General features: G+C 26.1%; 1 protein-coding gene across 3 annotated transcripts; it reads left to right on the forward strand.

The window, feature by feature from the left end:
* The first annotated feature begins 542 nt into the window (after positions 1–542).
* Positions 543–15,409, forward strand: LOC106693123 (neprilysin-1-like). Of its 3 annotated transcripts, none has more exons than XM_053741784.1 (14): positions 543–604; positions 2,428–2,692; positions 3,485–3,725; positions 7,271–7,309; positions 9,476–9,721; positions 9,820–10,028; positions 10,483–10,662; positions 10,822–11,033; positions 11,103–11,319; positions 12,847–13,029; positions 13,113–13,275; positions 14,142–14,458; positions 14,539–14,807; positions 15,107–15,409. In XM_053741784.1, the coding sequence occupies exons 2-14, from the start codon at positions 2,582–2,584 to the stop codon at positions 15,108–15,110; spliced, it is 2,391 nt and encodes a 796-aa protein (XP_053597759.1). In that variant the 5' UTR covers positions 543–604; positions 2,428–2,581; the 3' UTR covers positions 15,111–15,409. The 3 variants fall into 3 exon arrangements, with proteins under 3 accessions (XP_053597759.1, XP_053597760.1, XP_053597758.1); XM_053741785.1 differs by having other exon boundaries at positions 12,850–13,029; XM_053741783.1 differs by lacking the exon at positions 15,107–15,409 and having other exon boundaries at positions 14,539–15,097.
* Positions 15,410–21,545: the final 6,136 nt, after the last annotated feature.

The raw sequence follows: 21,545 nt of genomic DNA on the forward strand, positions 1-21,545 counted from the left end.
AAAAAAGTATATATATAATAATTAAAAAGAAAACAATTTTTTAAATATTATCTATACTTTATATAAATTAAATTTTTATTGGTAATTATGTATTTAAAAATTTTTGCCGCGTAAACTCTCGTGGCACAATCAACAGTTACAGTTTTATTTAAATTCCCGTAAGGTGGTTTTTAGTTAACTGAATAATTTATTAATACAATTTTAAAAAAATTTTAATTTTAAAAAATTAATTATTTTTATTAATTCAAAATTTTTAAATACAAAAAATAATAAATTTATTTTTTATTAATAGATTTTTATTAACAATTACACGTTTCAAATTATTTATAAAATTAAAAATTCAAATATTTGAATATTGAATTTTACGTCACATTGGAAAATTATAGTAGTATATTTATATTATACATCAAGGGAGGAAAAGAAATTTGAATCCACGTGTTAGCCACCTTCGCCTATCGACTTGAGTCGACAATTTTTCATATGGGTTAAAATGCATTATTTTCCTTCCTAGGTGTATAATATACTACAGTGATTGGCAAAAAAAAAAATTTTCAATTTTAATTTTTCATTGTTTACAAAATTATTATTTCTATTTATCACAGTAGTAAGTATTCCAAAAATCAATGAGACTAGTAGTTAATAGTCATTATTTGAGTAACTAGTATTTTAAATTATATAACTAGTAATTATTTGAATAACTAGTAATTCAAATTATGAAATTACCTATTAATCAAATAATTAGTAATTAAAATTATGTAACTACTAATAATTTAAATAATTAGTAATTAAATCTATAAAATTACCTATTAATAAAATAATTAGTAATTAAAATTATGTAACTACTAATAATTTAAATAATTAGTAATGAGCAACCTGCAGTCACTACGTGACTGCCCAAATATCACTACTGATTTTATAAAATACTCAGAAAAAAACGATTTCTTGCCTCAAAAAATTTATTTGCATCAAGAAATTTTATGCATCATAAATTCAATACAAAAATTTTCTTGGGGTGAGAAAAGATTATTTTGCTACAGAAATGATTCCTTGCACCAAAAAATTTTTTCTAGTTCTAAATAACTTTTTGGTTTTAATTCACAATGCGAAAAATTTCTTGGGGTAAGTAAAAATTTTCTTTAGGCGAGTAAAGATTTTTTGTGTCAATGAATCCTTTTTTTTTCTATGGACACTTTTTTGGCTTTGAGAAGTTTCCTAAAACCAAATGGAAATATAAAACTTTGTCATTTTGGAATAAATAACGCGATATAAATAATATAGTATATATTCAGTGACATTCAGTCATATTTAGTGACAGAATAATTATAATATTAATTTATTTAAAGAAAATAATTACGATCGTATTTTTTTCTCGCGTAATTTAAATGTAATTCGAATGATACAGATAAATCAATTTATCTCAATGGTTGATAATAAAAAAGTGTTGAAACTATGAAAAGGCACAAATTCAAGTCAAAACCTTTCTAACGATACCAAATTTAATAACATTAACCCATTCTATCATACAGATATGCCGGGAACAAAATTTTCCTTATTCTCTTAATAATATAGATAATTCAAATCACTAATTATTTAAATAATTACTAACTCCGTATTTCAATTACTAATTAGTTGAATAATTAGTAATTGCGTTTCTTTCTATCGGGATAATCAGTATTTAAATCATTCAAATTATCAGATTTCTAACTGTGTAAAAAAATTGTCTTACAAAGTTGAAAAATTTAAAGAAACTCACGCATTGTGCGTGAAAATTTCATTTTCTACAAATTATCTCCAATAAAGCTTTTTGAAATTCTGCATTGTTTTCTAGTTATTACTATTTTAATACCAAGCTCTTAAAAAAAGGAGTGTTCTGATCGATTTCAGAAGCTTGACATTAAAATGGTAACAACTAGAAATCAATGGGGAATTTCAAAAAACTTTATGAAAGGTAATTTGTAAGGAATAAAATTGTCTACAAAAAAGATTCTGTGACGTTTTGTGATAAGTCTGATAGTTTCGCCGGAAAAATAAAAAGATATCGAAATTTACTACAAATTTGACTTCAAGCTCCAATAACTTTTGAACAGATGGATTTATCAGAAAATGATAAGAAACTTTTTTTGTAGAGCATTCAATTCCCTACAGACATTAATCTCGAACTTATCTGTATAATGAGCCATTGTCGAGATATAAAATTCCAAACTTAAAAAGTTTTTTTCCCATGTTATTTAAATGGGAAATCAAAAATCACGAAGCGCCACCTCTTAATATAAATATTAAAAGCTCAAGCTTTACCAGAATTTGTTTTTCGTCGTCTTTAACAACCAGATATTTTTTGTCTCTGTGTACAGACATTGAAATTCAAAATTTTAGTGTAAGTAATTACGAAAAATATAGTGGGCATTATGGGATAAAATACGTTTTCAGATTTCGTGTGATGGCAGCCTTCGCCTTTGGCTCGGGCAACCAACTTTACCTTCGTCTGAAAACATTTTAACAATATAATATTTTTGAATAAAAATAAATAATTTATTGGACATTGATAAAATAAGTAAAAGACTGTAATACATAAAATATTAAAATGAAGTCAGAAAGTAATAACGGGTACTTAAGGTCTAGTGTAATAACCGAAGAGAGTGAGTTTTTGCCTTCAGCAGCTCGGGAAATTCCACATACTGGTGTGCCTCTTCAGGTAAACGTCAAACACATTTACGAATGATTGCTCTATTAAAAAAATTAATGAGGAAATCTAAGCTGGATTTCCACATGGAGTTTTTGGATTAATTCCCATATAGTTTTCTACAGAAAACCAGCATAGATTTTTTCAAATTTTTGAAATGACATTCACGGGAATCTACACAATGCGAAAATCCATGTGGGAATTTATCTCTAAATTCACTTCTTGTATGGGAATTCTGGTACCTATACTTTTCTACGTGGGCTTCTATACAGAAAAAAAGGATTTCTTGCCCCAAAAAAAATCGTTGGATTATGAATTAAAAACGAAAATGTTCTTATGAGGCAAAAAAAAATTTCTTGCGTCAGAAACTTCTAGTCCTAAGAAAATTTTTGTTTTCATTTCGTAATTCAAATTTTTCTTGCGCCAAAAAATCATTTTTTTCTGTGTATAAGTTTATACTTTTGTATGTTGATTCCCATGGATTTTTATGTAAGCCCATACTTTCCTACATGGATTTCTATGGATTCTATTGATTGCTTTTTATTATTATAATACACTGTAAAAAATTTCGGAGTGAACGCAGATTAAATCCAGAGTGATTTCTTTAGAAATTCGCTCCAGAGGAATTTTATTTCAACAAAAAACTCCGGATATCGAGTGAATTTTTTAAACTCCGAAACTCCAGGTGACGAAGTGAATTTGAAATGAAATAAAATTAAAATTCACTCCTGATTGTTTACAGTGTACTCGTCTTGTATCAACAAGATGAATATTTGATGGATTATTTGAATTGCATATCTTCAGGTGACTTGTAGTACAAGAGGTAATGCTGGAACAACCACTACAACAACGGTCATTCACAGGCCGGCTAATTCATCGAGAATGCCTGGAATTACAAGAGCTACTTCAATTACTCGGCGCCGTGGAGGACCTACTAATCGTCAACAATTACTTGCTGTTCTTGCTATTACTCTTTTAGTAGGGAGTTTATTTACTCTAATACTATTGGCTTTACATCGTAGTCGCGAGTGTGCTAAAGAAACACGTAAGTTTTTATTGCTTTATTTTATCTTGTTTACTTATTCAATTTCCATTAAAGTAAAATTGCTAATCATTTTTTTATTTGAAAAAAGTTTGTTTTTGTCTCAAAAAAAAAAAAAAGAACAAAAAATGCTTGATGTCAGTTAGAATATGAAATTACTTAGAAGTTTTTGGTGAAACAAATAAGTAATGAAATGCGCAAAAGCATGAAAGATAAAAGTTTACTCTCATTTCAAAAGTTTCTTGTCGAACAAGATAAAAATTACATGATTGGCCGAGATAATTTTATTTTATTTAATTTGGGAAATTTTTTTAATCAATTTAGAAAATAATTAAGTTTGGTACTTTTTTTTTAACTCTATTAGAAATTGGAAACTTCTATTGTTACTTTTGAAAGTTTAGTAATTATCCAGAAGTGCGAGTTGATTAATTATCGGCTGTAAAAAATTTAAAATTTTAGATTCATTAAAAACTTTTTTGAAAATACTTTATTTCATGACGGAATGATAAAAATAAAAATAAAAAATTTATATAAATACTAATTTTATTTGTTTATTACCATAATACAGTTAGAAATTTTGAGTTGTTAACACCAATCGTCTGTTGCAGTCTACACAAATTTTTGTGTTAATTCAAAACATTGCGTTAGTGTTGATCTTTAACACAAATTTTATGTTAAATAATTGAACGCAAAATTTGTTATTTTGACAGAAAATTTGTGGAAATTTAACAGACTTTTTGTGCTAAAATTAACTAATAAATATAAGCACATAACCTAACCAACTCAAGTATACTGATCTACCCTTAGTACAACTTTTGTCAATTTAGCAAACAATTAGTTCGATTTTCGGTGATTTTTATAAAAAACAAAGCTATGAATTATCCTCCCGTAAAATGAGAATAAAAAATCATTGAATCTGATGATAAAAATATTAAAGTTATCTATGATTATATTTAATTGTAAATCAATTATAATCCAAGTTTCCTTGCAGACAATGCTGCTACAATGTTTTGCTTGGTTATAGTAATGAAGAAACGCCCGGGAGTGTTTAGCTAAACACCACAAATTTAGTGCTAATTTTCGAATAACAGAAATGTGTTACATTACAGATTTTCTAATCATTTAACATAAAAAATCAGTTAAAGTAAAATAAAACAAGCGGTTTGTGTTGAATTAACAGATTTCTGTGTTGAAAATCAACAAAAAAAATTTAACCAAATTTTTTAACACAAATACAAAAATTTCTGTGTAAGAATTTTATAGATTTGCTAATAGCTTAATTACAAGAAAATTTTAAACTGTAAAATTTACTGCTAAGAATAATCAAAAATATTGATATTTAAAACTGTGATTCTTATAGAGTTTTGTAAAATATTTTTTAGTGTTTAAGACAAATGAGACCGTACTGTTGGAAAATTATTAAAATTGAAAATATTTATTAAGAATAAATTTTGTAAAATAGTTTTATTATTTTTTAATTTTAAATTTTATTTGAAAAAAAAAAGTATTAAGAAGTTACGATTTCTACGGCGTAGGATAAAATTTCTTAAGATTGCTAATCAAATACTAATTTACTACTGAAACTTAACTAGAAATCTTGATTAATTTTAAATTTGAATAATTTACCCAAGTTGATATTTTATATATAATTAAAAGTATATAAAAGGGTTAAACGATAATAAAATGGCAAGAGTGGTAGTATTTAATCTCCAAAGCACGCAACTTTATTAAGACTTCATTTGCTTTTGACTCGTCTACTTTATCATTACTATCATACTGGTCCCGTGCCGGTTCGACGAAACAAGATTTATTCGAGTCGAGGCTATCAACTCAGCTCATTTGGCTTTCGACACTAACCAGGTCAACTTAGTTACCTTGCAAATTTTATTCCAGAAATGTAATAGAAGAAATAAAAAAAAATTCGTCATTTAAATTTAAAGCTCAAAAAAATAAATATAAATTTGTCTCAAAATGACATTAACGAAGATGATATTTTATATAATACTGAAAAAAATAACTTATGTGAAAATAATGTTTTTTTAATTAGCAAGCCATTCAAAATTATATTATTAATTTTATATTTAAGTTGAAGGTGAATTCTCTTGACAGAAGAAAATTGAAGTTTATTTACTCTATTTGAAAAAAAATACCAGCAGATTTTAAGCTGAAAGACTTCTTCAATTAAGAAAATGATTTTTGATGAAATCTTCAATTTTTTTCACTAAAAATATAGGGAACGGGGAACAAAATGGAGAAACCCCAGATTTTTTTTAAATGTTTTTTAAAAAATTCCAAAATTACTTGTAAATATAATTGAGTATTATTTTGAATTTTTTTTCACCGTTTTCAAAAATTTTGTTTTTGTAAAAAAATAGTGAGAAATCAATTTGATTTTTTTTATTATCAATTGACAATAAAAGAACTCGGTGTCAAATTACTTGAGATGTATTTCAATAATCAACTTTAAAATATTTACAATTTTTTAAATTTAATTAACTTTTAATAATTTTTGAATCTATTACTTTAAGCAAAATATTATTGATTTTTTAAAAATATCTTCTTTGGAATTAAAAGTAACTTAAATCTTTTACATTGAAGTTAATAATAAATAGTGATTAGCAAATAAAAAATTACCAATTTAAAGTCGGTAGTTAAACTTTTTCAAAAATCGAAAGTGTCATTCAAAAAATGTTAATGACTTTTGTTTTATGATAAAAACTATTAAAAATTTTTTTTCTTCCTTAGTATCCAATAATTATGTGAAATGTAATTTTTCTTCATGTAAATTACTGACAAGAAAATTTAATTTAATCAAATTTATTTAATATCCAGAAATTTTCCACCTTTTCTAGGAGTCCCCATTTTGCCCGCAAAAAATGAAAATTTTTGTTTAACGGCAGCTGAAAATTTTGTCCATTTACTTTGAATATCATTAAAAAAAAAAATTTAACGTATTTGAGCCCGAGAATTCACTATCTTCTTAAGTACCTTGTTTTACCCCATATCCTCTATTAGATTGAAAATTTCTAACAGTTTAATTTATTGTAAAAAAAAATATGATATTTCTTAGTTATTTTTTCTCTCGTAATAATTTATTATCTTTTTTTTTTTTTTTTTTCATAAAAGAATATTTGAATAACAAAAAAGGATAAGAACTTTTATATATGATAGCCACTTGTTGTACAGAATTCAATATCGATTATCAATCTCGAATAGCTTATTATTATTATTGTTATTCGCTGGCTCTCAAAACTCTTTATTCTTTAAAAGTCTTGTATAATCCAAGCAAACTTTGAAATATAAATAAAAATGTAAATAGCGATTTATTATTCAACTTAAAAAGACAAGAGAGTAGTAGAGATAAAAAGTCTAGAATAAATAAAGAAAATTTAATCAGCAGATCAAAGTACAGTGACTTCTTTTGAAAGTTGAAGTGTTCAAGTTTCAACGGTGAAAAATGTAAAAAATAAAATGAAAATTATAAAGTCAAATTGAATTTTATCTTTGACTGAAATATTTTGTGTACTTGTTTTTTTATTTCATTCCAGGTCCCAACGTTTGTTTGACTGAAGAGTGCGTCAGGACGGGTAAGTGCTCTATGCTCTGAGTATATATAATTTAATGAATATACTTAAATAAATAAATATGATTTAGTCATGAGAAAATAAAATTTATGCAAGCTACAATGATAAAGTACTTTAGGCAGTCTTACGTGAATATATTTTTATGATAAAATATACTACAAGTTGTTAAATTAAAATTTAAGTTTATATGTTTTCTACTGTGCATATAATATATACATATATAGCTTGGCTGCACAGAAATAACATATTTCTTTTTTTTTAGATTGTTTTATTGCAGAATACTTTGTTTTGTATAAAAGAAGTGTACAGAGCACTCGGATTGAAAAATAAAAATTTTTCTTGAAATATTTATTAGAAATGTTCACTTCATAAATATGAAATATATATATTTTAATTGTGAAAAAGGTTTCAGAAAAATCAGTATTTTATTTTTTAACTCAAATTACCTGTTGTCCACATAAAAATATCATATATGGTAAACATATATTAAAAAATATATGTTACAGATATAAATATATATGTGACAATACATGAAATCTTATATAGAACTATATATAGATTTTGGCCGCTTTTATTATATTTCTATATATGTTTTCTCTTATATGATTTCATATATTTTCGTATAAGTTCAATATATTATTTATATATTTGAAAACTTATAATTTTAATATATTTAAAAATAAATGTTTTTTATATATGGAAACAAATAAGAATACATATGTATACATATATATCATCAATATATAGTACGATATGTGTATTTGACTTGGTAAATTTTGATATATTTTTCGATATATAAAAGCATATAAGTCTCCCCATATATATAAGAATAAATAAAATCTATTCTTTTCTTTCTTCCTTTCTCTGTTATAAAATTCAAAAATTGGGTTCAGAATATATATGTATATGTGTGCTGACTTATAAGTTTACATACATGATTATAACTATATGTCATACATATATGTATTAACTTATAAACATACCTATATAATTAATTATATTAAAACACTATATTATATATAATGAGTTGTATATATGTAGTATATATCGTTTTTGGCCACTTATATGCCCCCATATTTATTATATATTTTTTTCGTATATATTTATCATATATGGTATTTTCATGCGGGTGTATATGTGATATATTTATTTATCCGTATGCGGAGTGAATTCGAAACTGTAAATTTTGTATTATTTCTGAGACGTAACAATTATTTAGCAATTATTAAGATTTCACAAACGACTTTTTTCAGTCCTTCCCGTATGAAAAAACAATACATGGTTAAAATATATAAAATCATATATGTTTCCAACAGAAAAATATATGATATATTACATCATATATTATAAAAAATCATATAGAAATTTTCGCCGATTTAATATAAAATTATATATGGTAGTAAATATATGTATTCCATATATGTAACTTATATGTTTTTTATATTAAGCTATATATATTTACATTTACCTCATAATATATTGTATTGATATATTTCCTTTTATATTCAAAAAATATATAATTTTTATATGAAATGAAATATATGGTAGCATATAATTTATATTATATATGGCACCATATATTTTCTTTGTTATATTTAAGCATATATTTTATTTGGTGTATGTATATGTATATGGGTATATTATATATTCGCATCAAATTAACTAATTTCGAGAATTTTATCTGCAATTTAAAGAGTATATCAAAATTTATATCTAATTTAATTAGAGTGGGTCATACAAATATGAAACTTTTTTTCCATACACAATATAAATATATATTTTTATATATGATTTGAATATATTTTTCATATATGATAGAAATATATATTTTTATGTATGATAAAAATATAGTTTTTGTATATGAGAAGAATATATATTTTCATATATGATAAAAATATATTTTTTGTATATCATTGACATATATTTATTTATGCTAAACATATACGGACTCATATATGATGAATATTATATTTTTTAATATAAAAAAAAATATATATCAGAAAATACAGTTAAATTCGCCACATATATTTTCTGATATTTATCATATATTTTTACATATATTTTGACCATATATTTTATTTTCACACGGAAAATCTAAACTCATTTACTTAATTAACATTGTAAAGTAAATTTAAAAAAATATATAAAGTGATAATAATTAAATTGCAGCATCAAGTCTACTTGCTGCAATGGATCCCACAGCGTCACCATGTGTTGATTTTTTTCAATATGCATGTGGAACATGGAACCGCTTACACATAATACCCGAAGACAGAAGTTCTATAAATACTTTCGAAGTACTTTCAGATCAATTGAAAGTTATTTTAAAACGAGTACTAGAAGAACCACCAAATAGTCATGATAACAGTGCGACATTGAAAGCTAAAACATTCTACAAGTCCTGCATGGACATCCGTGGGTACAATGCCAAGATCATTATTACAAATAACTTGAAAATAATTTTTAAAATATTCTTGTTTCTTTTTTTTTTTGGTTCGTTATAATAATTGCAGCTCAAATACGGCATATTGGTGATGCGCCGTTGAAAGAAACGTTAAAAAAACTCGGTGGATGGCCAGTTGTTGAAGGAAATAATTGGAAACCGCCTCGAGATTCGATTGAAATTTTACTCGGAAGTTTACGTGGTGAATTTAATGAAGGCGTTTTAGTTGAACAATGGGTGGGACCTGATGATAAAAATTCCTCGGCCAACATCCTCCAGGTGCGACGGCAAAGTAAGACCGTAGTGGGTGACTTAAGGTTTTCCTCACAACGAGCTTTAAAAAAATTTAATTTATTTATAGAAAATATATTATTATTATTATTCTTATTGTTCATATATTTTAATTACCCGTGTAAAAAAAAAATCGACCAGTTGAATTTCGAAATTTGAGACAAATAATAATAAATTCAAATCATCTCTAGAATTTGTATAAAATAATTTTTTATTCGAGGAAAGTTAGAAAAATTTGAAATTCCAAACTTTTTCCAAACTTGCATACCAACGAACTATTGAAAAATTTTTGAAAAATTTAAAATTTCGAATTTCAATACACAAAAAAAAAAAAAAGATTTCTTAACGGTATATTTCCTCTCAGTGTATGAATGAAATATTTAATATAAATAAATAATAAAAGTAATTAAGCAATGAAATAAAATAATAAAATAATTTACAGTTGGATCAAATGCAATTGGCTTTGCCCAGCAGAGATTACTATTTAAAATCCAACAGTAAATCTGAATTACGTGCTTACCATCGTTACATGACAAATGTATCAGTTTTACTTGGCGCAGATCCTAAAATAGCTGCTGAAGAATTTGAAAGTGTTATTTATTTTGAAAAGCAATTGGCAAATGTATGAAGTTATTAATATTTTATTTATTTAAATAATATTTATTCTACTAATATAAATTTAAATTTAAATTATTAATGATATAATATTATAATTATTAAATATATCAATTAATATGTAGATAAATTGAAGGAAATTAATTAAATTTTAATTAAATTTCAGGCGTCACTGCCAGAAGCAGATAGACATGACACATCTGCAATTTATCGGAAATTAACATTACGTGAATTACAACGTGAAGTACCTCAATTAAAGTGGCGGGATTATCTACAGACATTTTTAAGTACGTCAATTACTGAAGATGAACCGGTTGTTGTTTATGCGCTGCCATATTTTATTCAAATGGGTCGGATTATTGAAAAAACTGACAAAAGGTTTTATTTTATTTAATTATTAGTATTAATTTTTTAATTTACATATTTATTGATACTATTATTATTTAGGACAATCCATAATTACATTATTTGGAGACTAGTAATGTCGCTAATGCCGCATATGATTGATGATTACCAACAAAAGCGGGTTGAGTTTCGTAAAATACTTTTAGGAATATTGAGCGAAAGAAATCGCTGGTCGCAGTGTGTCGAGTGGACGAATAAAAAACTTGGAATGGCTGTAGGTGCATTATTTATTCGTGACAATTTTAATCACGAGAGTAAGGTGACTATTGAACTTTTTAAAAAGATTTTTTTAAATTATGTATGGGGGAGAGCGGGACACGGCGGGATACTCAAGCGAGTAATTATTTTTCATGGATTTTAATCACTAGATATTTTTCTTTTTTTTTTTTTTTCTGTATTTATTTTTAACAAAGCAGTGAAGATTTTTAGTAATTTTGATCACAAAAAAAATTGTTTTCTTATTTTAAGTACTATAGATACTCCTCTTTTATATTCCCGTGTAAAAGAAAATTATTAAAAAAAGTGTTGATAATTCTAAACCAAACACGTGACACAACGACGAAATTTTTTTAAACTTTTTTCGATCTTTTGAAAATGCAAAAGAAAATTATTGAAAATATTATAATTTAAATTTAGAAAAAAGTGAACTTTTTTAGACTCTTGTGAAAAATTTTTTGAAGCTTCATTAAAAGTCATAAATTTTATCATTTTTTTTTTAGTGCAAAATGCCCGGTAATCAAAAAACTCATGATAAAATCAATTTTCAATTTAAATATATATTAGGGTGCTTCGTTTCCGGTGAAAGTATTTTTTTTTGTTGCTCATCAAGCAAAATATTGTTTTTTATGCTAAAACAAAAAATCCTGCCGGGTTTGAGCTCTTAATTCTAATTCTAAGTACTTTCCATTTGATTTCCAATAAAAAAAAAAAAAATATATATATATATATATATATATATATATATATATATATATATATATATATATATATATATATACCTGTAAAATAATTTTCTATTTTGTTTGCAATGACCGAAAAATAAATAAAACAATTTTAGGTATTCCATCATACTCACCCTCTTCTATTTCTTAATATAAGGTACCTGCGGGTAATGAGGCCTAGCTAAGGGAGATTTTGAATAGAATCGAAAATATTGCATTTAATTATTGAAATGTATCATTAATCTTTATTTCAATACATTAGCCATAAAATGTAATCAAGTAATGGTAATTTTTACCATAAACAAACAAAAAATTATACTTTTACAAGAACCATACGAATAGGCCTTATTTTACTACGGTAGGGTAATAAGGTCTACGGGTTAAACAAACTGGAATAGTTTAACTATACTTAATAAAATTGCTATTAGAGATGAATCGTCACTTAAATTTAGCAACAATACTTTTTAAGAATCAGAAGACTAGATTGTTTTGCTCAACAGCACTTTAAATTATCAGTATTCTTTTTAAGAGTCAGAAGACTAGATTGTTTTTTATAATTTCTTCTGCGCTACGACAGCATATGACGGATGATAAAATATAGAAGACAGGCAACGTGGTATCGGGACTATAAATTTGTCGTAACATTTCTATGCAAGACCCTTCTTCTAGAGTAGCTTTTAGCGGAGGCGGTCATTTTAAACATAATTTCTGTCACTTAGGCCTTATTACCTCCGGGTACTTTGATTTAATTTAAAAAATAAAAAAAAAAATTTGAATTAAAATCTTTTATTTGAAAAAATAAATTACTGGTTATGAAGAAAAAATTCAGGAATAATTTCATTTAGGAGACTGCACTGGAGATGATTCACACTATTCGTGAAGCATTTAATGAATTGCTCGCCGAAAATCACTGGATGGATGACGAAACCCGTGCTGTTGCTAAAAGTAAAGCTGATTCGATGAATGAAAGAATCGGATATCCTGAATTTTTGAAAGATCCTGTTCAACTTACTAAAGAATATATTATGGTAATAATTTTAAAAACTTTATTTGTGTGATTGAAAACATATAAATATATTTGTACTATTGAATAATTAGTGAAATTTTTCAGCTTAATATAACAGAAGATCATTTTTTGGAAAATGTTTTGGCTGTTTTGAAATATGATGCTCGTCATAATTTGGAAAAATTACGTAAGCCGGTTGATAAAGACAAATGGTCAACGGAACCAGCTGTTGTCAATGCGTTTTATAATCCAAACAAAAATGATATTGGTAATAATTTTATAAATTATTTATTTTAGATGTATAAAGACAATTTTACAATTTTCTAACCTAAGATAAAACTAAACAAGATGAGGGTGAAGTCAGCCCGAGACAAAGGCAAAAGCTGACATCAATCGAAGTCCGAAATCGCGTTAATTTTCATATTAATTCTCAAACTAAGAGTTTTAATGCCTAAAGTCAGTCAAGATTAACTAATTTCTGACCAATCGCGCGGTAAAAAAATGCTGGAATTTAAAAATACAAATTTGAATAACCCAAGTAGCACAAATGCAACTTTAAGATGTCTTTTAAAAGGACATTACAATTTTTTTTGTGTCTCAAAGTTAATTTTTTTTTATGTAAATAAGACCTACAGATGTTGGTCTTAGGAAATTTCCGGTTTCTGAGTATGACATGAGGGTCAGTATGAGGTTTATGAGTTTGAAATGAGGTTCAGTTTGGTCGCATGAGGTTTTTGAGTATGAAATGAGGGTCAGTAAACTTCATTAAGGGTGAAATGAGACTCGCTTTGCTCTTTTGAGGATGAAATGAAGGGCAAAACCCAAAAATAGTGTGAAATCGGGCTAAAATTTTAATGCAGGTGATATTAAATAGTATATTACACACCTAGGGAAGAAAGTAGGACCCATTCTAACCCACATGCATACTATTTTTCACCAGATTTGTAGCTGAAAGTTTAAATATCTGCTTCTGTTTGTAGGAAAAATAGCGCATGCGCAAATTTTTATCATTTGTCTTCTCATAAGAGTAAAGAATGACTTTTTTCCTTCCAAACAGGGCAGGAATTAAAACTTTTCATGCAGATATGGTGAAAAAAGTGATAAATAACATGTATATATTTAATATTGTTACAGTTTTTCCAGCGGGTATACTTCAGCCGTTATTTTACTCTCAGCATTTTCCAAAATCATTAAATTACGGTGGTATTGGGGTTGTAATTGGCCACGAGATTACGCATGGGTTTGATGACAAAGGCCGCCAGTATGACAAAGACGGAAATATGATGCAGTGGTGGAATAATTCAACTATAAAAGCTTTTAGGGAAAGAGCCCAGTGTATTATTGACCAGTACTCACGTTATAAACTTAAAGATGTTAACTTGTATGTTAATGGTAGAATGACGCAGGGGGAAAATATTGCCGACAATGGCGGACTGAAACAGTCATTTCGGGTACATACTTCCTTATTTTTTTTATAAATTATAGGTAACAAGCAAATAAATAAATAATATGTTATATATTTTGATACCAGGCATACAGAAAATGGGTCGCTACTTATGGGGAGGAGCCCATGCTTCCAGGAATAAATTTAACGCATGATCAATTATTTTTTCTTAATTACGCACAAATTTGGTGCGGATCGATGACACCAGAAGATGCTTTAACTAAAATTCGTAGCAGTGTACATTCTCCTGGTCCTTTTAGAGTACTAGGTCCACTTTCAAACAGTAAAGATTTTGCTAAAGCGTATAAGTGTCCTCCAGGGTCACCTATGAATCCGACGCATAAATGTAGCGTGTGGTAAATAATTTACTTTTAACTTTGGGTTCATTTACATGAAAATATCATGGATGGTAAACATATATTTAATAGTATATTGTGTAACAAGGTATGAAACTAAGGTAAAACAGGATTTAAGACTGCAGATGTCAGCCAACCACTCTGGTCTGAAATCGTTTTGTTTCATCCTTGTCATACATTACTATTTTATATTCTTCATATATTAAAATAAAATATAAAGTGTCCACAAATGTAGGGTTAAAAATCGGTGGTTCGATCCTTAGCTGCAGTAATTCTAAAAAAGTGTATTATTTTTTCAGGTAATATAATTAAATAAATTTAATAAAATATATATTAAGTAAAAAAAAAAAATATCAACATATCAAAAATTAAAGCTGGTGATTAAAACGAGAGTTTATGAAAAAATTATCTATTACTGGAAAGAAACAAAAAAAAAAACGTATATAAGCACTTATACGGCTTTGTTTTGTTTAATATATCTAACATCGTTATAGTTATATAAATGAATGGCTTTAATCATCGTTAAATTAAATATTAAAAAAATAATACGAAAGAAATTAAATTATGGTCCAAGATCGCGTGCTTCAATACACAATCATAAAAGAAAAAATTTTATGGATATTAAAATTAAGAGAACGTTTTTTTCGTGTTACTATCACATGAAAGTTCTCTATAAAAAATTCAATATAAATATATATATTGAGAATTAAAGAAAATTAATTTAATTATTTATATATACAATATAAATGTATCAAAAATTTTTGAAAAAAAAAAAAAAAAAAAAAGAAAAAAAAACCAATACAGAGTATATGTATACGTGTTAATGAAAATATAAAGAGGATATATGTATAAATATATGAAATATGTAATTTAACATTAATAACTTTTTTTTTTTAATTTAAAATTCCTAAATTATATCTATTATTCTACAATTCCTTCTTTTTACCGGTTATATATATATATATATATATATATATATATATATATATATATATATATATATATATATATATATATATATATATATATTTATATATATGTACATTATGTGTGCAAGTCGTGTTCGAATCAAAATCGAATAATTTGTAACTTCGAATAATTCGTGAATTTTCGAATTATTCGAAATTTAAAAAATTTCTCTGTTTAAATCGAAAAAATTCTGATCAGCTTTTAAATTTTAAATTGTTATTTAATGGAGAGCTTAATTCTCAAAGTAACTACAAATAATTTTTCCGTAGATTCGTGTCAATGTTCCGGTTATACCTTCGACAAAAATTTGAATTATTTTGGAAAAAATACAATTTTAAGTCATTCAAAAGAAAATTTACGACTAATTCGAATCGAATAGTTCGCGCTCTTGAGCAAGCCTGGCGTAAATCATGCGTGAGTATTTCTAGTGAATTTCTGTCGCCAGTTCTGCGTAAAAAATGTGTAAGAAATTTTGTTAGTTCGTACGATTCTACAGATACAACATTGAAAAAACTTTTTTAAAATCTTGCACAAGACTTACAGTTCAAAACCTACCAACCGATGGCTGCAGTAAAATTCGTAGTCAACCAGATCAATGACTAGGCTTGCGCAAGATTTCAACAAGATTATTAAACGGTCATTGTCATATTTTTCAGACAAATAGCTGATAATAAATTGCAGAAAACTCCAGTTGATACAGTCGGTATTCTACTAATACCTTCCGCTTCTTGTTGGACTCGAACCCACTTCTTCCAGTCAATGGTCTTTGGTTTTTTTTCCAGCCCATGGGCTCATACATTCTCATTGAAACAAAAATTTTGCCAATTTTATTATTTTCTCATAGATTCCATTTGTTAGTGACTAAATCATTTCCTCATACATTCTCAACTGAATAGAAATTTTGTAAATTTTATATTTTCTTATAGATCTCTATAAATCCCATGAATATTTTATCCCATCCAACTTTATAAAAACTTATTTTTTATAAACATTTGTATTTTCCGATAGATTCTTATAAAGAATCCCTTATCAGAATCTATGAGAAAATAATTTTTTGAAATACCTCCTATACAATCTCATAAAATTCAGTAAGTTCTATAAGAAGAGGACTCCCGTTTCCCATAAAACTCATTGATTCTCATAAAATTCCTATGAGAATTTATAAGAAGCTATCGGATCTTATGAGATTTTTTAAGCAGGGCAGACGCCGATGCTACAAGTAGTATTTAGTAATTAATACTAATAAATATATAACTAAAGGACATATTAAGGTTTAGATATAAATAAAAAATAATTGAAGAAAACATTAATGTATTTGTTGAAAGATTTACTCTAGTATTTGAACATATCATCCATACATACAGCATGGTCCATGCCGATCTTGCTTAAACTTTTGTTTATTTTATATAAAAAAGGTGGAAATAAAAATAATATACAACAGACAGAGGGCTCGCTCACCTTGTAAACGTGATTGTTTATCACGAATATTCATAACTTTATTTATTTATCAACGTGTTTTTCTCTATTCTTGCTTTTTATTATTTAACTTTTATTATTTTAAGTTTTTCGTGTTTTTGCGCCAACTCTGGGCCTACTTAATATCCATATAAAAATGTAATTTAGTCGAAATTTGTACATATTGCACACTCCAATAAGGAATTAATTAATAATAATAATATCATTCAATTAATAATTCATTAATTCATTAATTAATAACAATAAAAATTAATAAACATACTCTCGATTAGCTCACTAATTATTCGAAGAGTAGTAACCTTGGGCTTAATTATTTCATATTATTATGTATTTTATTTTTTTATATTTATTTCAATTAATATTAATTAATTAATAATCTCTCAACTATTATTCCACTTAAATACAAGTTTAACTTAACATATATATATATAATAAAAATTGTTATTTTAAAACAATGTGTATTATTTTAATTTATCATGCATGATCATTACAATATTATTAATAATATAATAATAATAATAATAATAATAATAATAATAGTAATAATAATAATAATTAATAATTAATTAATATATTTATTTATTTATAATAATACAACTAGAGCCACATTCTGCTCCTGTACATCCTTTCGAACTTTTTTTTATTTTTTTTCCCATGGATTTAAGTTTTTTTTTATCAGTATAATTATTTGTATTTTTTTTTTTTTTGAGTAATTAGCAGCCGACACGACTAAAATATATGAGACATGATACGCTTTAGCTCTTATATATTTTTTTTCACTCATGTAATTAGTCTTTATTGATGATAAATTATTAATTGCTTGTTAGATACTTCCGGTTTATCCCTAGTGGATCTGAGTTACGGTAAATTTCGGGATTTTTCGGTAGATTGCGGTAATTTACCGTAAATGTGCGACAATTTTGCAGCAATTTACTGTAAAATTGCAGTATTGTATCATAAACGTGCATATGTACTGCAAAATTACAATATTTTACCGTCGTATCCTACCATGTTTACGGCAAAAATTCCACAAATTCCCGAAAATTTCCGTATTTTACGGTAGCCTACAATAAATTACTGTGAAATGCGGCAAATATGCCGTAATTGGTGACACTTTTGCAGCAAATTGCGGTAATTTACCTTCGGCTAAAGTATTCCACCATAATTACAGTAAAAATTCCGTAATTTACGGAAAATTGCCGTATTTTGATGTAATTTACAGTAAATTGCCTTCTTACTGGAAAATGAGGCAAATTTCCCATAGCGATGCAGTATTTTGTGGCAAAATAAAGTAATTTACCTTCGACTAAAGTATTTTACGGTAATTACAGTAAAAATTCCGTAAATTACGGGAAATTTCCGTGTGTTTATGTAATTTACAGTGAATTTCCTTCTTACTGGAAAATGAGGCAAATTTTCCGTAGCGATGCAGTATTTTGTAGCAAAATGAAGTAATTTACCTTCGACTGAAGTATTTTACGGTAATTGAAGTGAAAATGCTGTAAATTACGGGAAATTGCCGTATTTTGATATAATTTATGGTAAATTGGCACTTTACTGTAAAGTGCGGCAAATTTGCCGTAGCAATGCGATATTTTACAGCAAAATACAGTAATTTACAGCAGACTGTAGTATTAAGTCGCGATTACAGTACGAATACCGGAAATTACGGAAAATTTCAGTAATTTATAATAAATTACCATCAAATTCGGCAAAATTGCGGTAAATTGTATCGAGTTTTGTCGTAATCTACAGTACATTGTTGCGATTTGCCTTAAAGTGCAGTAAATTTTCCGTAGCAATGCAGTATTTTTACGTCAAAATGCGGTAATTTACCACAGGCAGTAGTATTGTATCGTGAGTACGGTAAAAATTCCACAAATTGCGGTAAATTTGTGTATATTTCCGTAATGTACAGTAAGTTACCGGATTTAACTGAAAATTATCATAAATTACCGTAGAATGCAGCAAATTTGCCGTATTGATACGATGTTTTGCAACAAAATACAGTAACTTATGGTGAATGTCGTAATTTACTGTAATTCGGACCCACTAGAGATGTTTCTAAAGAATTGTTTAATTAAAAATATAATTATTATTCTGTTTAAACTCGATAAATTTTTTTTTTTACGGATATTAAATTTTATCAGAAAGATAAATATTTATTTTAATAATTTTTCAACGTGATATATAATTTTTTTCCAAAATATAATGTTTATTTACATTTGTTCAGTTTATTTATTATTTTTTTTTTCTGTAATTTATTAACTTACTGTAAACAGTTAATTTAATACCCGTTGCTTACTCCAGTAAACAAAAATTGGAAATTGATAAAATAAATGTATTTCAATAAATTCTGATATTTTTTAATTTTTCTATAATTAATTTAAACGAACAAGTTATTTGTATTTAGAAAAATTTATGAGATAGTAATACATATTTTGAAAAAAATATACGCAGGAAAAATATATGTTTTTTTTGTTTACTTGAGTATTCAAAAATTTAACGAGTTTTTTTTTGTCATTATTTTTTAGTATTTGTTATATAAAAATAAATATTGCAAATTATTTTAAAAATAGTCTAATTAATTTTTATTAAACATTATCTTTAGAAACATATTTCACTATTTTATTTTTCATTTTTTGTCGGTAATTAATTTATGTAAGTTAATTAAAGAGGTTAAAAGTCGGGGGTTTATTGTTTCATTTCTTCTCACTGACAGTTTAAAATAAAAATTCAAAATTTTAAATTCAAATAGAAAATTAAAAAATATTTTTTTAGTCGACGCTCGTTATAAGCAAATTTTCTCTATCTTGTGATTCGGTGACTTTGAAATTCCCCCGCTTTTTCGGGCGCTCAAATTTCATGTCAGCCCTCGTCAAACCTCTCACTTTTAGTTCAAAAAAATTTTTTTGAATAATTTACATTTGCATGCCATAAACTTTGATTTGTACAGAACATATCACTGATCATTGGTCGTTTCAAATTTTCTAATAACGAGCGTCCAAAGATTCATAAGTAACTCACATGTAGAATGCGCGCCAAAAAATAAGATAGAGGTGACTCTAAATTTTCAATTTTTCCAAGAGTTTTGTTCTATGATCCCTGATGCTTATAACGAGTTTGAACTAATTGAGTTCCGTTTTTCTATTCAACATAACATTTTTTTGGACAAATTTTTTTTTTACACAAGAGATAATTATACGAAATTTGTATTTTTAAATATAAATAGTGACAGTACCAAATAATGACCAAGGCTCCATTTAATGACCAATAGCTCAATACTGTTAAATATTTTAAAATTATACCCATGTAAAAAAAAGTTCGACCGAAAAATATTCCAAAAAACGTTCAATTAATTTTAGTCTTTTTTTTTTTTATTTTAAAAATCAGCAAAGTTTTCAAGTCGAATAATTTTTCTCAAAAAATTCCTCAAAATTTTCCTGAAATTTTTTTTTACTATAGAATATTTTTTCCAAGTTCCAAAATTAAAAATTGTCAAATTTTGAAGTTCGAATTATGAAGTTTTTTGAAAGATTTTTATAGCGAATGTTTTTTTTTTTTTTTTTTCAGACGAGTACTTACATATTTTTAAGAAATTAAATTCTACAATTTTTTGAGTCTTTAGTATTTGCACTTAAAAAAATTGGGAGTAAGTGCGAAGTGATTACGGATTTTATTTAAATCCAAATTCACTTGAATTCCGGAGTTTTAGAAAAAATGACTCTGCATATGGAGTAAATTTGCAGTTTGTTTTTCAGCAGAGGAATTTCAAATTTGAATACTCCAGATTTACTCCTAAGTTACTCGGAGTTCCGTTTAAAAAAAAAATACTCCAATTTTGGAGTAGATCAGGAGTTTATTTTTCCAGAAATAATTTGAATTTTTTAAAAAATTCAAATTTAAATTAAAATAAACTCTCCCTTGTAAATTTTACTCCACATTTACTCCGTAAATTTTTCCAGTCACGTTGCCAGTCAGTAAAAAAATCGCTCATTATTTCGTACTGTATCTAAAATTTGAAAAGGATAAAAGGAAAAAAAAAATTGATTTCAATTAATAGAAAAAAAAATCATTTAGTATCATAATTAAATTAACAAAGAAAAAAATAAGTAAAGCCCATTGATAAATCTAATTATTAATCTAATAATTAAACATACATATATGTATATATTAATGAATATACACATATATATAATTAGCGTTTTAAAAATTTAATTATAATCTACCGTCTATGTACACAAATATCAACACTATAATTATTAATTTTTTCTTCAATGACTAAATCTCATT

Source organism: Microplitis demolitor, chromosome 9 (assembly GCF_026212275.2).
Source record: "Microplitis demolitor isolate Queensland-Clemson2020A chromosome 9, iyMicDemo2.1a, whole genome shotgun sequence".
In the NCBI taxonomy this organism is placed as follows: Eukaryota; Metazoa; Arthropoda; class Insecta; order Hymenoptera; family Braconidae; genus Microplitis; species Microplitis demolitor.

What these genes read in the sequence shown, in the direction of transcription:
- LOC106693123 (XM_053741784.1), top strand. Translation starts at nt 2,582, where the DNA reads ATGAAGTCAGAAAGTAATAACGGGTACTTAAGGTCTAGTGTAATAACC. An exon ending in ATACTGGTGTGCCTCTTCAG is followed by an intron (nt 2,693 to 3,484) that starts GTAAACGTCAAA and finishes GCATATCTTCAG; the next exon opens with GTGACTTGTAGTACAAGAGG. An exon ending in TGAAGAGTGCGTCAGGACGG is followed by an intron (nt 7,310 to 9,475) that starts GTAAGTGCTCTA and finishes ATTAAATTGCAG; the next exon opens with CATCAAGTCTACTTGCTGCA.